Source organism: Pagrus pagrus (genome assembly GCF_965226575.1).
Source record: "Pagrus pagrus genome assembly, chromosome: 12".
NCBI lineage: Eukaryota > Metazoa > Chordata > Actinopteri > Spariformes > Sparidae > Pagrus > Pagrus pagrus.
Window position 1 is genome coordinate 16,560,797 of NC_140196.1, and position 25,740 is coordinate 16,586,536.

General features: G+C 41.9%; 1 protein-coding gene across 8 annotated transcripts in view; it reads left to right on the forward strand.

The window, feature by feature from the left end:
* LOC311266815 (receptor-type tyrosine-protein phosphatase mu) overlaps positions 1-25,740 on the forward strand; it is a 171,975-nt gene that overhangs the window by 138,032 nt on the left and 8,203 nt on the right. For 7 of the 8 annotated variants that reach the window (XM_084369382.1, XM_084369385.1, XM_084369384.1 and 4 more), the window contains 9 exons: positions 949-1,025; positions 7,122-7,158; positions 15,935-16,032; positions 18,469-18,585; positions 20,160-20,314; positions 20,682-20,817; positions 22,777-22,926; positions 23,326-23,499; positions 25,462-25,593. In XM_084369382.1, coding sequence (XP_084225508.1) covers positions 949-1,025; positions 7,122-7,158; positions 15,935-16,032; positions 18,469-18,585; positions 20,160-20,314; positions 20,682-20,817; positions 22,777-22,926; positions 23,326-23,499; positions 25,462-25,593 — 1,076 coding nt within the window. The remainder of the gene's footprint in view (positions 1-948; positions 1,026-7,121; positions 7,159-15,934; positions 16,033-18,468; positions 18,586-20,159; positions 20,315-20,681; positions 20,818-22,776; positions 22,927-23,325; positions 23,500-25,461; positions 25,594-25,740) is intronic. The other variant, XM_084369383.1, reaches the window with a different exon arrangement.

Consider the following 25,740-nt stretch of genomic DNA (forward strand, 5'->3'; position numbering starts at 1 on the left):
TGTTGTGTGCTCCGGCCAGCGAGGAGGAATCTCTGACGACCCATGAACAATGATACACATGAGCACCCTTCACAGAAGACTTTCCGTTGAACAATTCTCCGCCCCTACATCAAACACATTTGAACGAGATGTCGTATGTCGCTCCATGTGGCGCTTTAGGAGGAAAGGCATCTCATTAAACTCAACATTGTACTTTTCCTCCCTACATTTTAACACAAATATCTGTACTTTCTTCTTCTTACATTTTCAAAACAGGCTTGTTACTTTAGTTTTAATGCATTCAAGGGGCTTTATCGATTTTATTTATCTTTGCATCAATGCATGCCGCCTTTCCAACATCACAAGACTGATTTCAACCTATCAGTGCCAACCCAAAATGTCGGTATTTGACCTTCTGTGAATGAGACTCAACAATCAACTATCTTTCTGGTGCGTTAACGAACAGATCGGATAAGTCCTACCGATTCAACCTATAAGTTTGATAGTCTTTGAATCATATTAATATGACGTGAGGTTCAGTTAGCTTTACACATAAATGGCCGGTAGAAATGTCCCTCAGAGGGAAACTTTTTACTTTTATACTTTGAGTACATTGCTGTTACTACTACTATTACTGTTCTTCTGCTTGAGTAGAGAACGTGTGACTTTTTGAGGAAAGGGTGCAAATGAAGGAATCATGGATGCCATATAAGAGACTTGGGATGTATACATTGTGTTTGACATACAGGCTCAATCACATGACAGCAGCCATTCATCAGCCGTGTTGCATTTCTATTACTCTGTTTTCATTTGTGCCACAGTGTGATGATGCCAGTCTGGTCATTCTTCCACCTCCTCCTCTGTTTTTACTGTCTATCTCTCCGACCCTCTCCTCCCTTTTCTTCTCCTGTTGCCCTCGTTAATATGATTAATTCAACGCTGGTTTCTTCCTCTCCGCCTCTCTTCCAGATGATCACTCCCGTGTCAGGCTGCAGGCCCTGGAGGGGGAACAGAGCTCCGATTACATTAATGCAAATTACGTTGATGTAAGTACACACACCAGCCAGCGCCACCAACGCAAAGGTCACTGCGCTTCCTCTCGGGGAGAGAGAGGGCGCTGGTGCTGCCGTCGCGGGGGGCCTGAGGGACAAAGCAGCCCCTACTGCCTGCCCATCATATCCACACACACATGCAGACAGACACATACACACACATACAGTGCCTTTATATTCAACTTTAGAGGGCTGCTGCAGCACTCTATTCATTGGATATATTAAGAGGAATGAAGATCAGAGGCTGACAGCACTGGGAGAGAGAAAAGGCAAACCAGCACTCAGGGGAAACTGAGGTTATAGTTTTGGACCTTGCTTTGAACAACAGCACGAGAACTGAAAATGAGGAAAAAGGAGAGAAGTTCCATGGATGATTAATTCATTAAAAAGTTAAAATGATATAATGATGAATAAAACTTAAAAAAATTAATACAAGTTGCCTTTAACATCGCATAGAAGCAAAGCTGATACACAGAGATAAAAATTAGTCAAAATGATTAGTTTGGCTACTCCAACTCTTCTGTTGCTTTTTCTTTTTACATGACAATAATCAACTTCTATCTATCAAATTAAAGATACAACAACTTAGAATACCTAAATGACAAGTAGGTCATCCACATTATTATTTTTTATTATATTATATTGCTGTCACTAAAATTTATGTTTTTTGCTTCCTTTATGGTCCAGATTTAGATTTAGATTCCTGAGAATCAACATCATAGTCAATCCATCATGCTCAGAAACGTCATTATATCTTTAGAAAACCAAAGTCAGCAAAATTCCTGTGCCAATTTCTCGTTAGCTTTCATAGAGGAGCAATAGAAAGCATCATGAATGAAAACTGGCCTGGTTAGTGCGCGGTGTAGGACAGGAAGGCTCCACAGCGGGTGATTAAAAACTGCCCAGAACATCATTGGTACCCATCTACTGTGCATTAGTGATATGAGTGAGGTGAACTGTCTGCGCAAAACCCAAAAAGACCCTCCGCAGCCACAGCCTTTTCACCTTGCTGCCGTCTGGCAGGCATTACAGAAGTATCCGCTACCATACCACCAGACTACAGAGCAGCATCTTTCCTCAGGCTGTGAGACTCCTTAAACCTTCAGAACCTGAAACACATTTTTGGGTGCCTGACTCTCTCTGTATTTGTTTTGTTTTTCTTGCAGTCAGCATCAACACATTTGATTCAGGAGAATCTTAAGTTTCAGTATGGCTCATTTAAAGTCCTCGTTTTACATTTACCTTGTCTGAGAATGAGGAATTTACCAGATCTAAAAAAAAAAAAAAACGCTGTCAACATTTTCCCAACATTTTCTTTTTTTAACGATGACTCAGTCAGAGTCATTTATTTATTTAAATAGATGTACTTGGATGTTTTAGACTTCCAATATGAATTTTTGTTTGCATCTGACCTTTCCTTGCCGAGTTACAGCCATTTATATTATATTATTATCCTTGTCGTTTTTTAGTGAAAAACTGGTGTAATCCTTTATCTAATTTACTGACCACATAGATGTGTCCAAAAAAGAGAGTTACTACAAATGTTATTAAATCATAACAGATGACATTGTCGAGGTCTTTGAGGGTTAATTCATATTCCACACATCAGTCTCCTTCCTAATAGGCTTTGTCACAAACTGCTGCTTTTTTGCGTTGTCACATCTGGTCATTTGAAACAAGTGAACAAGTAGCCAATGTTGTCCTTCTCTGGTGAGGACGGTCGAGAAAGATCAGAGCTGCTTCTCAGTCTCACCTCCACACAAGGCAACTGCCTTCTTTTATACTGTTAGACACTTAAAAACTATCACGGACACGCTAGTGAATAGTAGGCGCAGCAGTTTTATACAGAGGTTCTGTTAAACATCTTACCACAGGAGAGTACACGCAGCACAGCACTTACATGCAACCCGAGTGGCTGTGCACACCTTTACACTCAGTAAGAATCATTAAAAAGTGGCGTGAGACATGCCTCCCGTGGAAAACAGATCTAACCTACTTACCTCACACAATATAGACCTGACCTGATTTGCTGTTGATAGCAGGGTTAGTAGCAGGATGTGACCAGACACAGCAGCTCATTGGCCTCTTTGAGCAGATGCTTCCGCTCCATGTGTAATGGCCTGGTGATGTACCTGACGTCCTAAGTGGTTTTCTGCTCAGGAGAGATCTCTCACTCCCTCTCCCATCTTCTCTTCCCCCGCCCCTCTAATGCGGTAATTTGTAATCTCTTGTTACGCCTTCAAACATAAATTCATAATGCAAGGTGTGCCACGGCAAATGCAGGGGGCTTAAATTATTTACCTTTCCCACTATTCAGTTTATAGCCCATTATGCTGCGGAAAGGGCCGCTGCGGAGAAGACTCTCACAATAGCGAGGGCCCCATTATAAGATAAGAATATACGCATATTAAAAAGGCTCCTGATTGAAAAGGATTTCCACTGCTCTGCCAGCTTCATTGAAAAAGTACTTAGCAGAAATGCAGGCAGATGGGTAATGATGTTTTTGCTCTTCAGAAAGCTTTTTAACCCATCTAGAAGCTTGTCCTGCCCAATAAACTCTTATGTGTAGAACATTTCCCACTGTGTTTGTTATTGTACTCTATTATACTGCCGATTATTTCGAGTCATGTACGAGTAAGCAGAACCAGCCGGGTATGTTTCTTTTCGCAGCAGCTGATTGAGTATTTTCATAAGCATTTAGGAGGCAAGGAAACATAGTGTAATAGCTTGTTGTCTGCAGGGTTGTGCTGCTGTGCACAAAGAGGCTTGCTGGTGGTTGTGCAGTGTAAACTGAAGTTAGACAGAGTTTACCTTGTGCACAGAAATCAAGTACTTTAGGTAATCCTTACTGTCTCCTAATGATTACATGTACATTCAAGTCTAGCATAGAGGCCATGGTGTTATACAGTGTTATATACAATACAGAACAAGCTGTCTTTTTTTGACATTCAGCAAAGCCTTCTGCAAAAGTGATTCCCAACCATTTTGGCTTGTGTCATGGCTGAGTATTTACTGACAGAAGCTCTGCACAGTCACCAAAGCATTTAACCTCTGATGATGAAATGTGTTAAACAGTGGAAAAAATGACTTTTTTTTTCTTTTGTCATGTCAAGTCTTTACAATGTCACTGTGAGTTGTTCCATAAATGCTCCATAACTCAATTCTGATGTTTCTTTATAAAGCTTTTTGAAAAGATACTTACGACCCTGTCAGTACCATTAAAAGAAAGAACAAGAAAACAACACAACAGCATACAACAGTGACTCAAAGCTCTGACACTCGCTGTTTACAAATTGAGGTATAGGTCAATAAATTCAATATTTTATTATCACATAGCCAAACAGTCTGACCTGATGAAGATCCAAGTGGGATTGAAGCATTGTCTTAATTAAACTTCTATGGCACGGGGTTAAGTGTGCAGCCGTTACCCTCCTTTAATTCACACGATTTCCTGATAGCCTTGAAACTATATGATGTGCATATAACCAGCCTCTTCTTCAGCGCTTGACCAACTATTGACATAATCTGTGAGGAATCCAACGAGATACTGATTTGTTTCTCCTCATGCTGTTTTATTTTAGGCCTGAAAAGGTGAAAGTAACCAGAAGTAGAGAAGAAAAATTAGATAGATATAATACAACTTAAAATCAATAACCCACCTTAAGGCCCTTAAACACATAGTTTACATTTTATGGTGCATTATTTGCACTTAATCACAAAAATATGCAATAAATGACAAATTACCCCAAAACAAGTGACAGTATGAAACCTATAACACCAAACATCCACTCATTTCCACTATATAATATATTTTTTTAGTTTAAAATGCACCATCTTTACCATATACATATCATTATCTACTGATGATCAATATATATCCTGCTTGCTGTACATAATTTGTCAATGTAAATCCTGCATGCAGTATGTAATATATAGACATGTATACATGCATATATTGTACATAATCCATCCACATTATGTGCATATGTATCCAGTATTCACTCTTTATTTCTTTGCACTGTTTAAAACATTTAGAACAGCTGGTTTGTATACAGACTCTTGGCCATGGTGTTTTTACTATGCTGTACTGACTTTCTTGTCAAATGCTGTTGTACAGTACAGTCCTGACCATTCACCATTCTTTATTTTTTATCTTCCTTTACCTCATGTGTCCAGTTGTTCCTAGTTTTGTAAGAAAACTGCGAGAAAAAAGAAAAAAATGTAAGGAAAAAAGAGAGAAAGAAAATCCTTGTATGTGCACTCATACTTGGCCAATAAATTCTGATTCTGATAACTGAAATACAATAAATAAAAAATAGATAATGAGTCTGAGGCTTTGGAAACCCCTTGTGGTCTTGGGCCTGGGGGCAGTCTCTCACTTTGCCCTGTTACTAATCCAGCCTGGCTCCCCCTAATGACTTCCATGAAGGATGTTTCACTTTCTGGATCATAAATGAAACATCGCCAGTGAGCATAATAAAGGCATTTTTCTCTAAAGTGCATTTGGCAAAGCAAATAAGCAGTATGTGAATGTATTCTGTAGGTGATAGGGTTGGTACCCCAGATTAGCAGGAGTGGGCTATCTAATGATATTCAGCCTGAAAATACAGATTCATGCCCTCAGGCAAAAACACTTCATTGTGCATATTTTAGACACTCTACACCCCACTGTTGCTGGAAAGAATTAATATAAATGATCATTAAAATAAGCAATGCAGCAAAATACAGAGACCCTAACACATATTGAATTCTCCTTTAGTAATTTACACATCCCTGGAAACAAAACCTGTTCAATTAATAATTTCAACATAGACATTTCTGCATTTATCTCTTTGTGCTGTTCACGATGAAACGCTCTTATGTACCTAATGTAACGTGTGTCTAAGAAGCCGCGAGTCCATTTATAGTAAGCTCTACTCACCTGACAGTCACTGTCAGGGCCTTCCTTTCTTCCCGTCTCTCCCCCCTCTAATCCGACGGCGTACTGGGCCTCCACTTTACTTGACAGAACTTACATGAAAGCACAAACAAATCTCCTCCTCAGTCCAGAGATAAAGAAGTCATTAAAAATGGAGGACAGTTGAATAGCTGAAAGAGCCCGGTGGATGAGAGAGAGAGTGAGCAAAATATCCTTTGTGTCTTTCTCCCTTCATTGGAGGAGCGTTAATCACAGTCCAAGTTAAATTGAATATGAGGGAGATAAGCAGAGCAGCAGGGGTGGGGTGGAGGGGTGGAGGGGGGGAGAGAAGACAATCAAGAGGAGGCAGGGCCTGGGAAGAGCCTTTAAGTCCTAATGTTTTGTTTCCTGCCTCATATCTCTGGAGAGAAGACAAGGAATTGGACAAATAAAACTTGAAGGGATTAGAGTAATCCGTGAGACTAGGGGCCTGTTGTGAAGATCAGTGCTGTTAGTTGTATCTTGGGGATTATCAACACTTTGGCTGCTTACTCCAGAGGTGTTCTGCATGTAGAGTGTGTGATGGAGAGTGTTTATGCATCGTGCATCCAGCTGCATCCATCACTGGCTTTCAGTCGCGCATTTTCTCTCACTCAGTCAGATGTCGAAACAAAGAACTGAATGGGTGTACAGTAGCAAACAGCTGGCAGCCCGAACATGCACAGGAGAGCAGCACACATTTTTCAAACAATACCTCATAAGGTGCAGCAGCAGTGACGTCAAAGACCCCATTCCCGCATATATTAAGGTGTACAGAACTGCTTTAGTGTGTTGCAGAATAAAGTATAATTAGAACATGGAAATCCTTAAAAATGGCACCTATTCCTTCTCCCTCAAGAAAAATCCAGAGGAACTTAATTTCCGCTGCAGAAACATCTTTACTGGTACTCTATACATTTTAAATATGCTCTGTGCAGTGATGCACTGTATGCAAAGTTTATTTTTTGTAAGTTTGAGATAAACTGCGTTTGCATGCCAGGGTCAACCGGCATTGTCAGAAAACAGACTAAAAATCAAAGACAGTGTGTAATTTCCTGAGAGGAATGGCCTCGCCACACAGCTGTTCTATTTTACGAGTAGGAGGAAAGTGAAGTGACTCTCATGTTCCTTTCTCTCTTTTTTTCTCTCTGCAGGGCTACCACAGGCCAAATCACTACATTGCCACTCAAGGTAAGAATAAAACTTTCTAAAAATTGCTAAGGCACTCTGGGTTGGAAATGTGTGGGCGGTGAGAATTTAAAGCTGTCTGTCTGTTTGGAGAGACGGATGTGTGCAGGTGTTCGCGAATGTCTCTCTGAACATCCCCGTCGTTGTTTACATACGCTCTCGCAAACTGCTCTTTGATGCTCAGTCAAGTGTGCGTTCGGGGAATCTGGTACTGCTCACTGCACACACACACATGCACGCACACACACCGACACACACTTACGGACCTCCGAGCGCACAGAGCGGCACGTTTTCTCTCGCTGTCTGTTTCCTCTTTTCCTTCCATCGGTGGTGTGGGAGCGATTAATCAGGCAGTCTGGGAGGAAGCTGAATAAATAAATGGCTTAGCTGACATGTACAGGCACATTTTGTCACTGTGTTAATCTGGCCGGCGGATTCACAGGGGCGAGGAGCACTTACCGTGACCCCAGAGGTTAAGTCTGATTGATGGTTAATTGTTATGAATTTTTGCGTCGGGAGCCTCTCTCCCACACAACAGGGCTGCATGCATGGGGATTTTGCGTACCACTTTAGAGGAAAAAAAAAATAATCAGCAGAGGAAGAAAAAAAGGAGGAGGCGTTTTTGCGAAGAGGCCTTAATGGATTCACAATCTGCTTTGGCGGAGCTGGGAGTTGCATAATTACCTGTTTATTAGTGCATTGCCTCTCTTCCTCAGTGTCTCAATTAAAACAACCCTCTGTTTGCTCTTACTTTGGAAAAGAGATGGCATACCAATCAGGCTGCGGCCGCTCGTTTTTGGCCGTATGCGCAGCACCTGGTGAATAGTGACCAACGAGTCAAACACTCAAAACTAAACAGTCTGTCAATTGCCGAGTCTCCTACGGGGCTTCGGTTCACAAAAAAACGAGCCACTTTAACAGCAATGAAAGGATTTCAACTGTATTATTATGACTTCTATAATTGTCCCACAGTCATTAAGGGCATTCCATATTTCATTTAAAAAATATGCATATGCAGATCAGCAGTCAAAGAAATATTGCAAACAGAAGCCCTCTCCAAGATGAAAAGCTGCAGAAGCTAAACGTGTTTGCGTTCAAGTTAATTAGCCCCTGCTTTCTCATTGAGCTCGCATATTAAGTCCTCGTTTTCCATCGACTGTATCGCAGGCGCGATAAGGATTTTCATAGTGTAGAGCCATCCAGTACGAACGGAGACTGTGTGTGTGTGTGTGTGTGTGTGTGTGTGTGTGTGTGTGTGTGTGTGTGTGTGTGTGTGTGTGTGTGTGTGTGTGTGTGTGTGTGTGTGTGTGTGTGTGTGTGTGTGTGTGTGTGTGTGTGCGTGGAAACATCTGTATTCTCTGGGAGAGCAGGCCCTTTTATAATTCATCATCAGCTCCGGCAGACTGACAGGAAGGAAGGCTCAGTCTGCTGACACTGAGGCAAAGAGCAGCCAGAGATGATAGGAAAGCCAGACACAGACCTGTCTCTCTCAGTCAGACAAAGTGCATACTGTAGCACCTGAAAAGAGCACCTGGGCATTGGCACAGTTGAGCTGAAAATGAGGAAGTAGTCTCTTCTCTCCCCCAGTAAAGTTTTTCAGTGAGTGACACTTCCCACTCAAGTCCACCGGGACCAGCGGTAGCTCCGAAAATGATGATACCCGCAGTAGTGCTGGATAAGCTAAAAAATCTTTGCCATAAATTGGTTGTGGGGGTGGTTGAGGGTGTGCTTAATATGGCAGACATGTGGGAAAACGTTGTCACCGTTCTCTCATGCTATAAACTACAATGACACTCATTAGTTTGGGATTTATTGATGAGTCCCTTTGCACTGTCAAGGTGACAACGGCAGGTAGAACAGCTGTCACTCCATAAAAGCCTCATCACCCAAGCTCCACTCCTCATTATGTAGGTCATTCTCTCATCCAGCAGTTTTTTTTTTGTTTTTTTTTTGCTGCAGCAGTACAACAACTGACTCTCAGTAATTCGCCAACGCCAACTGCAGCTCACCTACTTAGCAGATTGAGCGCGTGCATGCGGCTCAGCCCTCCCAGTTCGCCGCCTTGCCCCTTTTCATTGTTATGTCCTGCAGATCGTTTAAATACCGATCAGACACGAGCTTCTTCCTGGTGGAGACTGTGAATTACACTGAAGCCGGGGCACAAACAGCTCTGATAAGTCCCTGCATCCTCCTGGTGATTTGGAAAATATTCATGACGCAGGAAAGGGTTCAATTTCATCAAGCTTTCCCCCTCCGGTCTCCTCCGCTCTTCCCTTTCCTCCTTCACGAGCGCCAAATGTCACCAGCAGCGCAAAAGTTTTATTATTTACAGGTTAGCATCTCAAAGCCCAACGGGGGATGAGGGTTGGGAGATAGAAAGAGAGAGAGAGAGCAAATCAATGATAAGTGAGTGTACATTATGCCAAAGTCTGCGGCATGTAATATTAATGGGCAAAAGGGGAACATAGCCCGCGAGTGTGCATGCGCGCACGTTGATCAGGAGTTTTGCGGCGTACCTGGCTGTGGGATTTCTACAGCTGTCACACTCACTGCTTCTGAGGAGGAACAGGCCTGGTCCCAAAACACAGCGTCTGCTACAGCAGCATTAGCTCGCTGACAGCTGGAAGTGAAGCTTCTACCGGTGTTGTTCTTCTGTGAAGTGCCTCCTCCAAACTTCTCCAACTAGGCCCCACACACGCCTACTACAAACACTACAAGTGAATGAGCTCTCAACACAGTTTCTAAACCAAGACTCTTTGTCAAGTTGACTTTTTTTTTTTTTTTTGTTGAGGCATCCTTGAAAGTCGTGTTAATATGTGGTTAAGCTGTTAAGCTTGTGGATATCGGGGGCTTATTATTTTCAGTTTTTCAACAAATTCATACATGTATTGGTGTTTATTTTTATTATTTAACAAGCTGGAAAAAGTTTGAATTTTGAAAATATGTTTACATGGTGCGATCTGTAGTTTAAAGGAGCCGTTTCCGCATTTTGGGGGACATGCTTACTCGTGCTTTAATGTCTGCACAGAAACTATGGAGGCCAGAGCCAGCAGACATTGCATCTTGTTTGTTTACACACAAACTGAGATGAAAAAACAACAAGTTGTTGCAGAAATGAAACATCAAGAAATAGTTACACAAAATTATTAAAAGGTTCAAATGACCATATTCTGATTTGCTATTTCTAAGGTTTTAAGGTTGAGGTCTTGTTAAGTTTAAACAACTACCTGGTTAAGGTTAGGGAAAGATGATGCTTCTGCCTTTGACAGCAGTCATTAATCACATGACTATAGGAGGTCGGTTGTCAGGAAAACGTAGGTCACCGTTTTTGAAGCCTCAAGTTACGACATTATGGCCATCACCGTCTTGGTTTTTGAGAGCCAGAAGTGACAATATTTGAATGCCTGGAGCGATCTGGGGAGGATATCTGGATTTAACCTACTGAAAACCCAAGGTCATGCTGTGGTGGCAACCTGTCAATCACAAAGTAACCGCTCTAAAGCATACCCTGCTCTATCTTCTAGACCTAGTGGGACCATTATTTACAAAATGAACATCATGCTGTGTAGGTTTGAAACTAAACACTAAGACTATAAACTCATTAGAAACTGAGATGATAAATCCAGTGAGAAGTAGGGTGTTTTTCTCATAAGCTTACATACAACCAGACTTCTATTAGAAACCAGTAGAGTCTTCCCCTGCTGGCAACAAGAAAGAATGCTGGTTTAAGGCACTCTGGTCATTGGTTCAAAATCTATAAATGACCAGTGTTGTTTTTTGGCACGCTTTCATCCATTCTTGCAATATTTCTCTTCACTTTCAAGTTAGAGACGATCAGGATCAGACACGATCAAGCTATTCTTCAGTGAAGATTGGTGGAAACAAAAAAATCTGTCTTGGAAATATCAAATTTCCCTCTGGTTGTCACCAAAAGTTCAACTAAACTCTTGAATCTCTCAACCACTTCCCCATGAAAGCTGTTGAATTGTTTCTGATGAAATCTGTTTGTTCTTATTCACCAATTAATCAAGAGCCATACTCGATACCTTATGGCCATCAATAAGTTCAGTGCTGCCCAGCATATCCTCCTCACCTTTTCTCTATCTTTTCATGCATATGGAAACAAAAATTGGCTTGCTGGAGCTTGGCAGGAGCCCCCCATTGGATGATTTACCATATAATGCCAAGTGTTATTGTGTTACTGAAGTCCTACACACCAGCTGTCCTGCTTCTCAGTCTCCCTCTCCCAAACTTCTCAGCAGCGTGTATCCTCCCTCGGGGACGAGTGTGGGAGGTAGCAGAGTGGGTGGTTCAATCAGGTTGGGTAGTTATTGGAAAGACTGGAAGTGACTAGAATTGGACATTGAGGTCCTACAGAGAAAATCATGCAAAGCAGAGGAAATGTGGGAATACAAATGGAAGATATTGAGGAGCCCTGTTCCAAATTTCTATATAACCAATTGGGATTGAAAAAAGTCAGCAGAAGTTCAACTTAAATCTTTTCAAAAATTCAGCCGTTATACTGTGCAAGATGTTCTCATTTTCCAAAGAGGCACACCGTCTGGCACAGGCTGGCAGTAGAAATATGATTGTGGAGATGATGGTTCATTTCGAATCATTTGTCTTTTTTTTTTTTTCAGAAAAAAGTCTCATTCAAATTTCATTGCAGAGTTTGTGAAGAGATTTAAAGTATGCCACAATAAGCTGTGCTCGCATACAGTCAGAAGATAGACAGTCAAGACCTGTTTAGGCACCACAGAAAGCAAATGAAACATGGCTTGATCAATCAAGTGATTAAAATGGTGATGACATTTTCTTGATGCCCTGAGGGAAATTAGGTTGTTGCAGAAGATGGAAGCCAATAAACACAACACAAACACTTCAACAACAGAGGAGGATGTTGGAGCCGCTGCAACTGGTGTCTAATAGATTTCACTATAATAATACTCTACTATTACAATGATAATCAAATTATTATATACAGTTTATATGAAATAAATCCTGTTTTGCCTCAATTTCATCATACTGATGATGCAGAAATACAGACAGCAAATGAAGGGTGACAAACAAAAAGGGTCCCCAACCTGTGTCAACATAGAAATGTTCAGTTATGCAGGATGATATGCATCTTAACCGCTCAGCTAACAGACATCCCTCGACCACTTAAAATGCAGAAATGATGGATGGACCTCTTTAAGGCCAGTCTTTGTTTGTTTGTTCTGGGCTACTGGGAAACATGGCCGTGTAACATGTCAGACTCAACACATCCTCATCCCTCAACAACTTAATAGGTTGATTGCCTGTGACTCCCAAAGCACACTAGTGACAGGCGTAGTGGATTTTAAATGTACGCTCACTGTTTGGTTAGGTTTAGGAAAACATTGTGGTTTGGCTTGAAACTTCAGTTACAAACGTACCTGTGTTACATACATAAGCCGCCTCCTGGGTGAAAGTCCTGTGCGACCCAACCATCCGTCCCTGACCACCTCCGGAAGTGGGTTTTGCCGCTCTTTATATTGCCTCAGCTGACTTCCTCCTTTGCTGCCGTAATAACAACTATAGCCACTAGAGGCTGCCACCATCCAGGAAACATGAATATGGCTGTTCTGCTTTCACAGTCGACCTACATTGTTTTGTGATGAGGACGAACTGGTCGGACTCCATGGAAGAGGACCCTCTTCCTCTGTAGATATGAAAGCCTCATTCGAGAGTAACGAACGCAGGATTCTTATTATTCTTACAAGGCGGGGCTTCCATCGATCGGACTTGCTTTGGCACGTCCCATGGATGCCTGATCGGTTTGAGATCTTGGGAAATTGGAGGCCAAGTTTATGCTCTTGTGTTTGTCACGTTTCTGAGCAGTTCTTGCACCAAGGACCCAGGACTGAAGGTTTCCATGCAGAATATTTAAATAACCCCAAACGCTTGTGTCTTGCATGGTTGCTGCCTCCATCACAGTTTGAATAGGTGAAAAAATGATGACGTACATTCCCTGCTCAAGTAGAAAAGAAGTCTATTTACAATTCAGTAGTACTTCACAGTGAGTTTTATTTGGGGGTGATGTTTGTTGCATGACCGTCCCCGTCCCACTCCCCCCTTGTTTCCTGTCACCCCTCATCTGTCCACTGACAAATATTTTAATTGCAGATGTTTTAAATGCAACGTTTAACAATGCAACAAATACAAGTGTCTAAAGTGATTTACAATCACCTGTTTCAAGGGCCTAAAGGTTTTTTAATTTGCCTACAACATAAATGACGGGGAAGAAAAACATTCATGCTTGTCTCTGCCATGTTGTTGTGTTGCGTCTCTGTGTGTGTCTGCATAATTTTTCATGTCTCCAGGTAATTTTGGCCAACGCAGGAGAATGCACAAGTGCAGAGATTTGCATTCACTAATTAATTTGTCAGAAGTAATTTTTTTTTTCCACTTGGTGCTTGATTAAAACTAATAATAATTGTTTTAATTAACCAGAATAATAATTAAATTCCTATCAATCCACAATTATTGCTCAGTGAAGTTTTAAATATTAGAGACATTCAAAGGCTCTGGCGCTCATTTATTCTGATGTTCAGCAGACGTGTTTGGGTCTGGTTCGGTGGAAAGGTTGGTGTTGAACAGATGAGGTGTAGTGGTAATTACTTTGAGCTCTGCCACACACAAACACTCACGCACGCACGCACGCACGCACACACACACACACACACACACACACACACATACATGGACAAGCTCTAGCCTCATCTTTAAATTTATGATTTATTTGTACTCTCTTGTTTCCATTAGTATTTAAGCCCTCTGCTGTGGAGTAAGCACTTTGCAAGGAATCTGTTGTTGGAAGCACTATAAATAAATCTGATTTGACATGTTTTTCAAGGCTCGATCCGAGCAGCGAAAATGGAGAAGAAAATGCTCCATAAACTGCATTGTTGCTGTAATACCTCCAAATCCCCTGTGTTTTTATTGTGTGTAAGTTGATCTGCCTCTCTGTCTGCCTCTGAAGACAGTGACAGAAGCTTTATTGGCTTGATGTTATGATCAGAAAAAAGATGTTGCCGTGATGTATACTTTAAACAGAATGAAGTAAATAATACATACAGTATCATGAATATATTTTAAGAATAGAGGTAAACCAATGAAGTATTATATGCTCATAGAGAGAGGGAGAAACATATTCAGAAAAAGAATGATGGAAAATTCAGGGTGATACCGTTTATTAAACTTAACCCTTTGCCTCTAACTGAACTAAATGCATCATGCTGGCACTATGTTGAACTTTTATGATTTGGGCAACACCTCTTAATACCAATTCAGTGAAATGTTAATACTCCAGCACATAATGACATTTTAGACAGTAGTCTGGTTTCAACATGACAGCACCCCCAGTGTTTTTCTCAGATTGGTGTGGAGAAACTTGACCTTTAGGATGAAGTCCAGCACCAACTGCGCATCAGGTCTTATCACTCAATATCCGTGGACAGCCTCATTATAGCTTTTGTGCCTCAACGCAGGCAAATTTCTGTAGCCAGGATTCAAAATCTTGTGGAAAGTCTTCCCAGTAGAGTGGAGGGTGGTGTAACGGCATATTAATGGCCATGGTTTTATTGGTGACAACGTACTTTGTTTGGTTGTTCACATCCTTTTAGTGCATGTCATCCTTTTTTTGTTGAACTTCTGTATTCCCCACCAAAGAGCACCATCACATTTTCTTTGACTTCTGAGCACTCCAGACTTTTTCTTTCTACAGAATTACTGGATTTCTCTCCAGAAATAGCTTCTGTTGAAATAAATACTATAAAATGGGACCGGGATCAATAGATGGTGTGATAAAGTGACTCAATATATAATTTGCTAATTTAAAAAGTGCAGTGCTTAACTTGGGGCTAATCCAAAAAAGGGAAATGAAATTGGAGTGTGGGTGGAGCTGAGGCGGGCCAAATAAGGCATGGTTACTGACAGCTAGCTAGATAATATTTGGCTAGCTGTCACTCAGTGCAGCCATGCCATTAATTATGTATAACTTTAAGCCTTAATTTAAATGAGTAGGTTATATTAAATCCACCCCCCATACAGTTGTCATGACCGGGAAAATTAGCTATAGAAGCCCAAACTATTTTTTTTTGTACCAGGCTGTAAATGTGTTTCTTTTGCCGTAAAGTTGGGCATTTTATTATGTGGGTCCTTGAGGATTGACTCAAGTGGCCATTTGAGGAACTGCAGTATTTGGCACTTCCATGTTTGCTTCATTTTTCAGCCATGGAGGTTGCTGCTTGATGATTTACTAACACAAAAAAGTGCATTAAGTGTTAGATTACTCTTTAAAAGTCTCATATCTCCCTACTTTCAAAACAGTCAGGCAGATGAACAGTGTAATAAATCTCCCCCAAAATAAATGTATGCACAATTCATTTGTTTATTAGATATTCTTCATTACACAAAGAATAAATACAGAAAGGGATCATTCATGTGATATCACTCGAATATAGTACATTTCGTCCACATTCATTGCATGAGGTCTGACAATCGATAATAAAACATTGGTTTTAATTTAACTAAACTAAAATGTATCCCCAAAAGGCAGTTGGATGTTAACGGGATAAAGAAGTTGTACAGAAATAACGTCTTGCTTAATGACAATGTCTGTATGTTCTGCTGCCAGTTCTGCCACATGAAGTGTTCCCAAAGCAGAGTTTGAAAAAGTTCTCCTCTACATGTTTTTTGTGGTAAATTGAGTTGAAACTTCTCTCCTGAAATGTCACCCCCTCTCTCTGTCTCAAAGGCCCCATGCAGGAGACGGTCTTCGACTTCTGGAGGATGGTCTGGCAGGAGAACACGGCAGCTATCGTCATGGTGACCAACCTGGTGGAAGTGGGCAGGGTTGGTATTAATTACACGTTTGCTCTAACCGCAGATCTCAAATAAGATTACCTTGCCCCCAGTCGACTGACAGCCTGATTGTATCTCAAGGCAAAAGGAGCCATCATTTTGTGTGCGTCTTTAGACATCAGTGCCCAGATGTTACTGTGTGTGTGAGTGTGTGTGCGCCGGATTAGTGAGGCATAGGTCTCTCGTGCCGGCAGCCCTTTTTCCATCTATCTGATCAGTGAGAAGTGAGAAAAAAAAACTGATTGATGGCCTTCATTACCAGAGAGGCATCCAGGCAACTGACTACTGTTTCATCTGAGTGACTCTATAACAGGAGATTATAGTCTGCTGTAGCCGCCAGCGTCTACCAGGCTCCTCTTAGCAGAAACATCTCTTAATGTTGTCCTCATTGGACAAAAGGGGACTGTTATTGAGTGGTGAGGATGGTTCATAATGTTCAGACTAATGCTAGAGCCTTGACTTTCTCTTTGTTCACTCAACAGCATGTGGCCTGCCTCGGGAAAAAAAAGAAAACCCGGAGCCCTACTTCAGTCCTAATTTGTTCCACTTAACTCACACTGTAGTTCCTCCTGGTTAGGTTATAATCAAGAGAAAATGAAGGTCCTAACGTACAGTGTAATGCTTTGACTGCCGGGGGAATTTTCTCCAAGAATTTTAAACACATTTGCAATGAGAGCCCCTTAAACACAGGCACACCTTGATTTCGCTGATGTGCATTTTTGGTGAGGCTTAAATGTAGCAGAGCTGATAATGATTCATGGGCCCATCTCTAGGTACCTCATTAAGCCGTTCCTCTACAGTAGCTGAGCCGAGCCCGCCCCGCCCCACACCTTCTCCACACCTGCTTAGCTGCGGTGCCGTCCTCGGTGGGCCCGGGCCCCCAAACCGTCTGTTATATGATCCTTGTCCAATGGCGGGCGGCAGGCACAGTTGGTCACGGTGACGGTGGATCCACTGAGGGCCCCATAAAATCACTCCGCCATATCACAGCGGGCCATCTGCTCGGCACAGTCGCTGATGAACTCTGGGAAAATCCTGGCACGCACACAGACGCGCACACACACAGCCTCTGTCCTGCTGGTTTCACACACAGGAGCGGCGCTCGGCGCACTTTGATGTATGAGAGATTTGGTTTGGAAGGTGGCGTGCTGATGTGTGTGATGAGGTGATGCTACGTGTGCTTCTCTTCCTTACACTTTATCCATACGAGCGAATGGCTTCAAGTGCTGTGTACACAGACACGCATGCTCATAAGTGTGGCCATGCAAAAGAACATCTGTGTGTATGCTGGCATAATTTAGCCCAAAGGCTAATTCCCCCCCAAACCAGGCGCCTGATTCAGAGTGATCTAATAAGGTAATGGCTTTTGCCTAATTCAATCTGGCTGGAAGCGGACGGTGGATTTGTGATTGTCATCGGGGATTAGTCATCAGGGGTGTCAGAGAGAGAGGGACCTGAAAGTCCCCCTCTGTCTGTGTCACTCCACAAACCAAAATCTCATTTCATTCCTAATCAGCGCACAGACTCCAGAAATGAAAATTGAATCTAGTTGTGGCTGATGTCACATTTATCCCTCATCAAAAATTATCATTCTCTGATATACCTCCGTGATCTCAATCTCTATCACCAGCCTTACTCCCTCAGTATCAACAGTTTAATTGAACGGGAAAGAAAGGAGGAGGGGGAGGGGGTAATTTTGCACTCGTATGATACCTAATACAAGTAATATTTCCAGTGGGGTGTTTTAGATTTCTGTTGGGAAATCTGTTTTAAACAGCTGAGGGTTTATTATTTCATATCATTATTGGATTGTCGTTATATCTCCCTCATCCAATTGTAGTACACTATTTTTTTAATGTTTTGTCCCATTTCTCCGTGCTGGTAGTCAAAAATTTAAGGTGGACAAATCTGACACCCCCTCAGTACCTATTCTGCTCTGTTCCTGCGCTCTGCGCGGTCTACCTTTACACTCATTCTCACATCATCGATGTGAGAATGAGCTCTCCATCGATACATAAGATTCCCATTTACAGCAGATCCTTGACCTGGGGTCCAAACTAATGCGAAGCGAATCTCATTTTGACTTGAAAGAAACGCTTCAGAAAGTGAAGTATCAGGTGGCAAATTCAAGGTAATGTTAGGTGACAATTATCTCTAATGGAAAAAATGATGGTCTGGAAACTTTGAGACTTTCAAATGATTTTATATGAGGGTATGCTGTGAAATAAAGCTGTGTGTGTGTGTGTGTGTGTGTGTGTGTGTGTGTGTGTGTGTGTGTGTGTGTGTGTGTGTGTGTGTGTGTGTGTGTGTGTGCTTGTGTGTGTGTGTGTGCGCACGTGCTTGTGTGTGTGCTAATGTAAATGCATTGCAGTTAGCATAAATTATGTGTGCATGTGGTTGTGAAACACTTGCTTCTGTCACTCTCAGGTGAAGTGCTGTAAGTACTGGCCCGATGACACAGAGATCTACAGAGACATCAAGGTGACGCTGATAGAGACTGAGCTGCTCTCGGAGTACGTCATCAGGACCTTTGCTGTAGAGAAGGTACGCCTATTTAACCTTTATTGGCCACTGAGAGATTTGAATCAGCGCTCTTCAGCATCAGTCCACAGCACTGCACACTCGCTCAGCTGAGAGCTGCTCAGTGCTAGACCTCAACCTCTGGCCACTGAACAGTTTGGCTGAAGAAGTTATGGGTTATGTGCTGTGCTCATAAGCACCTTGAGAGTAGTTTCTAAGTGGTCCAGGAGAGTCATATTTTAAAGTTTGTCTGCTGTCGTGACTTGATTAAAAAGGACTTGGTTCTGTTTTCAATATAAACTTTATTTAAACTACTCATCAGGGTCGTAATAAGACTTGGCAAAAATAGTTTTAAAGGATAAGTTCATCCAAAAATGAAAATGTGGTCATTATCTCATAAGCATGCTAACCAGCTAGCCCCATCCTGTCTCCGTCCAAAGCTCCTGTGCTAGTGCTGTAAATACCACCACTTCCTCTGTGCTCCAAGCTCCAGATCCTGACTGCTAGCTGCATGGCTAACTGAGCCAACTAGCTAACAGCAGCTACAGTTAGCAGCAATTAGCAGTTGCTCTGGTGACATGCTCCCATTTGTTTTGAATTCGACAGGTGGCTTTCTTTTCTTACATATTGCACCTTTAATGCTACTCATATTCCTCCTAATATAATTGTTTTCAACCAAAAATAACTGACAACCAACTAACATGACCCTGTGTGACGATAAGCTACAGAATTTTTATTAAGCCATTATTTGTAGGATCTGAACAGTGTCTGTATTTGGCTTGTTTGGTAGGCAGCAATGCATCCAGCTCCCAATCCACAGCTCACACTGAGATGAAAGGTATCATATCGATTGTACCAGTTTCACTGGGATCATTCAGATTTTACTACAAACAAAACTACATGCTCCCAGAATAATATGAAAGATGCTTAAATCATTCAGAACTTCAAATGTAGTTGTTTTAAAAAGAAGTAATTCTAAGATGATAGAAACAAAGCATGTAAAAAGAGTAATCTAATTTAGCTGGAGCAGCAAATTACCCCAAAAACTGTTGCTAAAGAAGGATAGCATGTTCTGTTCAATTACTGACATTTTTCCCATTGAGACCCTTTTAAACCATTAGGTTCCCACTCTGTTTGACTTGAAATATATTGGGTCATTCATTTTGAAGAACAAACAATTAGTAATTAAGAATACAATCACATTGTAGTTGTTAAACTGTGTTTAATTAAACTCCAAGTCCACCTTTAAAGTAAACTTAAATTCCATTTAATGAAAACTACAAACCCTGTTGTCTTATGTTTGATTCACACTGCTCAGACTATAAATGTAACTTAAATCCCTGGAAGGACGAGGCATAGAGTCAAGAAAAAAAGCTACAGTGGCCTTGAAAATACTGTTTGCTGTTAGATAATGTAAACTTTGCTGAAGACCTCCTCTACTTTGCCCATGAAGTGTGTGTTTGTATTCAATCTAACTCTGTATTTGCTTTAGAAGGACCTCTTACATGGTCTGTACACTGTATCGTCTGTCTACTCACCACATCCCCGTTGTCCTCTGCTGCGCTTTGTGTGTTTAACATGATGACTCTGTTCCTCAGAGAGGGGCTCATGAGATCCGGGAGATTCGACAGTTTCACTTCACGGGCTGGCCGGACCACGGCGTGCCCTATCACGCCACGGGCCTGCTGGGGTTCATTAGGAGAGTCAAGTCCAAGACCCTGACCAATGCTGGACCCATGGTGGTTCACTGCAGGTTGGTGTGCACTGAAACTGACCACTCTAAGTCACACTTTTGTTTCTACTATGTCTAACCTGACACTACACTTGTGTTCACCTGTTCGCTGTCCCACCGGGTAGTAGATAGCATTCTCCACGGTCTGTAGATTGAAAACCAGCAGTTCTAGAGATTGAACCTGTGCAGAACTGCAGCTCAAAGGCAATATGTCGAAGACAAACCAAAACATTAAAATATCAACCTGAAGAATAGAAAGAATAATACTATTTCCTCCTACATAGGTGACATTTGTTTGTCAGTCAATGTTAGTACGTAACAAACTTGGTGTCCTAAAACAGTGCTTTCTGTTGCCCTCCTGATGTTCCCCCTGTGCCTTTTCCTGCAGTGCTGGAGCGGGACGAACAGGCTGCTTCATCGTCATCGACATCATGCTGGACATGGCAGAGAGAGAGGGTGTGGTGGACATTTACAACTGCGTGAGGGAGCTGCGCTCACGGAGGGTCAACATGGTCCAGACTGAGGTACGGTAGATCGGGTCCCACAGCGGCTTCAGCAGAGCTGGGCTGTTCCACAGAGACTCATCCTGTAAGAGGAAGAGAGTGAGGACGCAGCTTGACGAGCTGCTGCCATCAAATATGGATTAACTAGTATCTGCGAGTAATTCTTAGCATAAGCCCCACTTCACTGGTGCTCCTGAACAAATGCTCAGAATTAATAGCAAAGAAAGGAGCTCCTTTATAAAACATGTATTCTTTTTTGGTAAAATAAATTATTACCTTGCATTTATTAGCAATAACTCTGCCGGAACAGCGATCCAGCCGGTGAAGGTTTTTAACTATTTTGCCAGTGACTGATGATGCCCATTATCTTTAAAAATGCAGCATAATTAGTTTTAATTTTTTGCTGTCCGTCATTTTGAAGTGCCACTTCAAGTGCCGCATTTTTCAAACACTGGGAATATTATTCAAATGATAATTGACCTTTACCTGATAGCTGTAGGACAAGTGCTCTTCAGTGCTTGTTTTAACCTGCCTGAAATATGAGATGAATGGTGTTTATATTTACAGCTGATGTATTTATGGCTACAGCTTTACATTTTTATGATCATTTCTCACAAAAGACATTTATTGAAGTGCATTCCCCAACTATTTCCCAGGATGCTAAGCACAAGTGCTTGCCAATACATGCTATAATAAAAGGGTTTAGAGGCTTGTAACTGAGAGCATTTAGCTCATATTGATGACTGAAAACATCCCTGGCTCATCCTCCAGCTTTATGCCAGTATGGGCTATCGAAGGACTTTGCGCTTTCCTGAACACCGGCCATCTGGAGGTGTCCATAGTCTCGTTGGATGCATCATTTCACCGTAATTCCCTTTAAATCACAAGCGTCATTGGACTTAATGGGCAAATGTTTCATCGTTGACGTCCGGATTGGGATTTGAGTAACTGGAGACCAAATGTTGTTCACCCTGAGTCACTCTCCTCAAGTTCAGTGACCTTCAAAGTGTGTGTATGTGTGTGTTTTCCCTCGCAGGTGTTCAGGCTGTTTGGCACAGCTCCTCAGCCCGCGGCCAGACACTAACTCTCCAACGTGGTTTAATCTGTCCGCTGAAATGAAAAGCCTTGTTGTTGTTTGTAGTTTATGAGCTCAGATAAGATCTATCAATCTGTGGTTCGAGCGCCGTATTGCCGCCGACCCGCCGACCCAGCCCGAGCTAGTCAAGCCAGCAGGTCGACAGTTCACATGCTGCACTAGACTTAACAAATGGCAACACATGTTTCTCCGTGAATCTGTAAATCACTGACCCCCTGTGCATGCATGTGTGCCGATTCTGGTCCGAAGTGACAAGGGAGTGTCAGCTGAAAATGTCACTTCAGAAAAGATTTGCATCAAGCCTCAAGCTGTGTCACCACGTCGACTGCTTGACTGACTGATGCGAGGAGGAGGAAATGTGTCGCGATTTTCTAGTTTTGCTCCGCATGAAGTTAAGGACAGCGGGGGTTTGTGTTTTTGTTGTGGAGATGTCATCCTTGTTCATGACAATAATGATGACGAAGTCTCAACCCGGCTAAGGTCACCCAGGTTTGATAGGGTCATGAAAAACCTGAAAAGGTCATGGAATTTAAGAAAATACTTTGTTCCAGGCCTCTAAATATTTCAAGGTTTTTAAAATGTCAGTTTCATAAGAGAATTAAGTCAGCTACGTACCAAAAAATGCAAAAATATGTAATGTAACCTTTGAACATAGACAATGACAAATATTAGTCATAGGAACGGCCTTAGGGGTAAATAATACTCATGGTAAGGTCATGGAAAGGTCATTGAATTCTCTGAGCAAATATGCAGAGGAACACTGGCTCATGCATTTCTGCTGCTGCTGCTGCTGCTGCTGCTGGTAAAAATAAAATCACATGTGGTTCGTTGTCGTGAGTCTTAGAAGCCTGATAGATCCGCAATGAGGATGCTGTTTTTTGCAGGAGCAGTATGTCTTCATCCACGATGCCATTTTGGAGGCCTGTCTCTGTGGCGACACCACCATTCCTGCCAGCCAGCTCCGCTCCGTGTACTACGACATGAACCGCCTGGACCCCCAGACCAACTCCAGCCCCATTAAAGAGGAGTTTAGGGTGAGGAGATTTTTAACATAATGAGGCTAATAGGACCCTGTATGCAAATCCTTAATAAAGCATTAGCTCAAGTGCAGGATGAGTTGAAAACAACAGTAAACATGTTGTCTCTTGATGAATGGCAGTCCCCCTCTGGGCCAATCAGTAGCAAATATGTCACCTTGCTTTAATCTGTAATCGCAGCGCCCCTCCCTGGACCAATCAGAGTTATATGGGATGCATCTCCCCCCTAAGTTTCATCACAGTCGCATCAGGGGAGTTAGAGCTATCGCTAATGTAACTGATTAAAGAATTGCATTGTTAATTACCATATTGGGAGATAATTAGCACACTCAAGACCCAAGTGCCTACCTTCCTGTATCGGTATGACAGCGTGTAATTCTGCTTCAACCCTGACAGACTCTGAACATGGTGACTCCCACGCTGCGGGTGGAGGACTGCAGCATCGCCCTGCTGCCCAGGAACCACGAGAAGAACCGCTGCATGGACGTGCTCCCTCCTGACCGCTGCCTCCCATTCCTGATCACCATCGATGGGGAGAGCTCCAATTACATCAACGCTGCACTCATGGATGTAAGAGTCAAGCAGACACTAACTTTAAACTTCTTTGTTTTAGAGATCTTTTTATTTTTTTTGTACAGAACAGAAAAAATAGTGGACCTGTTGTCAGAGAAGTCACAGAACCAGGATGAGTAGATATATTCTGTATATGCATGGAGGTAAAAAGAGAAAAAAGTGTGAATAATGAGGTAGAATGGTTTCACATAAGCGTTGAAAACATTAAAGGGGCAGATTGATTATGAGTCTGTGGAGTAAGGGGTAAATAGATGTAATAAAGTTCATTTCAGTTGCAATAAATGAATATACAGAAAGAAAATCATATTTAGAGGCGGTGTGATAGCCCTTTAGCCAGATGCAGGCGGGTGTAGTAGTTATAGCACCTCAAAGTGAAGAACGTTTTACCTTTTAAGGATATTTAATGACATTTCTTCACAGAGTTACTTGAAGGAGCCGTCCAGCATTATTGGAATTCTTTGCAAATTGAATCTCAGTCATTTTAAAGTGGTAAATTGACTCTGTGTGAGCTGGAACTGTCCCACATGTTGTTTTTCTTGCCAAATGCTAATCACTGATGTCAAAGCAGGTATTTTACCCATGACAGTTAATGGAAAAAATATCCTCTATGAGTGGTGACGCTGGTATTTCAGCCTTTTATTCAATGGATTTCTCTGTGTTCTTAATTAACATCGCTAATGTTTTTCATACCTGAAAAATAAATGAATTCGGCTGCGCTGGAAATATCTTGACGCAGAGCTAAAAGCTTGATACTGAGGACTTTTTCTCACATGGATGTCATCACACCACAGGGACATAAAGTGTCATTTAAAAGTGTCACAGGACAAAAAACTAAAATAAATATTCGGTGTTCACAAAACAGAAGGTATAAAAAAATGAAAGGACATTTATTGAAATGTATTGTGCTGTCAAGTACAGACAAGGGCTCTACAAGAAGAAAAGCTTAAAATTAGATATATGGAGGGAAGAAGTGAGCAGGACTTGTATTACTGACCTCTAAATTTTCAAGCTTTTTTCTTGGATAAATTAGATTTTTCACCCATTAAAAGCTGAATTGACGTCCATGGTTCCAAAGGTTGACCTTAAAAAGCAACAGTCAAAGAAATAGACTCACCTTTACACCCATTTAGTAGCCTGTATGGAGGTTGTAGTCAAATTGCATGATCTTCATCCTTGTGAGCAGATGTAGATGTTGAAATTTCCATTTTTATGAGCATGTTTCGGACTCCTCCTCACTGTTGGCTTAAAAGTTAAGTTTCAATGTTCATTTTTGACCTCGGAAACAGCAGTGGACAGCAATTTCAAGAAGTTTCATGACAACTTTATCTGCTATTGAAGACCGTATGATTGTGTCAAAAGCTCTAGAACAGCTACCTTTAGTTGGGACTATTAAAGGCACAGTATGAAATACCTTTTCTGTAATTTCAAAACAAAAGATGTAGTATGGGATCATGAAAGAAAGTCTCTGTCTTAGCCCTCATGTACATACTGTACTTGAGACTTGACTTGGACTTAAATTAACAGCTCTGTTCGACTAAAACGCACCACAGGACAACACAAAAATAAACCCTAAATGCAATGTAAGGCAATTTTCAAGTGTTAAATTTATTCAGGGTGGACCTAACAAAGAACACCTTGACAAAGCACGAGTCCGGTGATGGACTTTTTGGCTCTTGCCTGCATTGAGCCGGTGACCTTTCAGGTACAGGATCCTCTCAGTCACCACTGGGCTATCTTTGGGAGCCAGGAACCACATTAAAAGTGCAGCGTCCTGCTCTGATCTCCCTAGACATGGAATCGCCATTAGAAAACAACTCTCAGTGGGAAGCAGGTCAAAGGATGGAGGACATTTCAAAACGGTTGTTGGTTTATTCTTGGTTAGTTCTCCGCTTCCACATGCATGTGGTGTATTTAGCCACCGTTTTTTAAAATGGCATTTTTTCTTCCCTTATCTTCCAGAGCTACAAGCAGCCTTCTGCATTCATAGTGACCCAGCACCCGTTGCCAAACACAGTGAAGGATTTCTGGAGATTGGTGCTGGACTACCACTGCACATCCATAGTGATGCTCAACGACGTCGACCCAGCACAGGTAAACCCGACCTGATACATGTGCATTAACACACACACACACGTGCAAACATCACAGAAAATAATCCTCAAGGGATACTGCAAGAAGTGCACTCACAAACAGATGACAGATGAAGCACTTCCTTTCATCAGACGTCTGTATCTAATA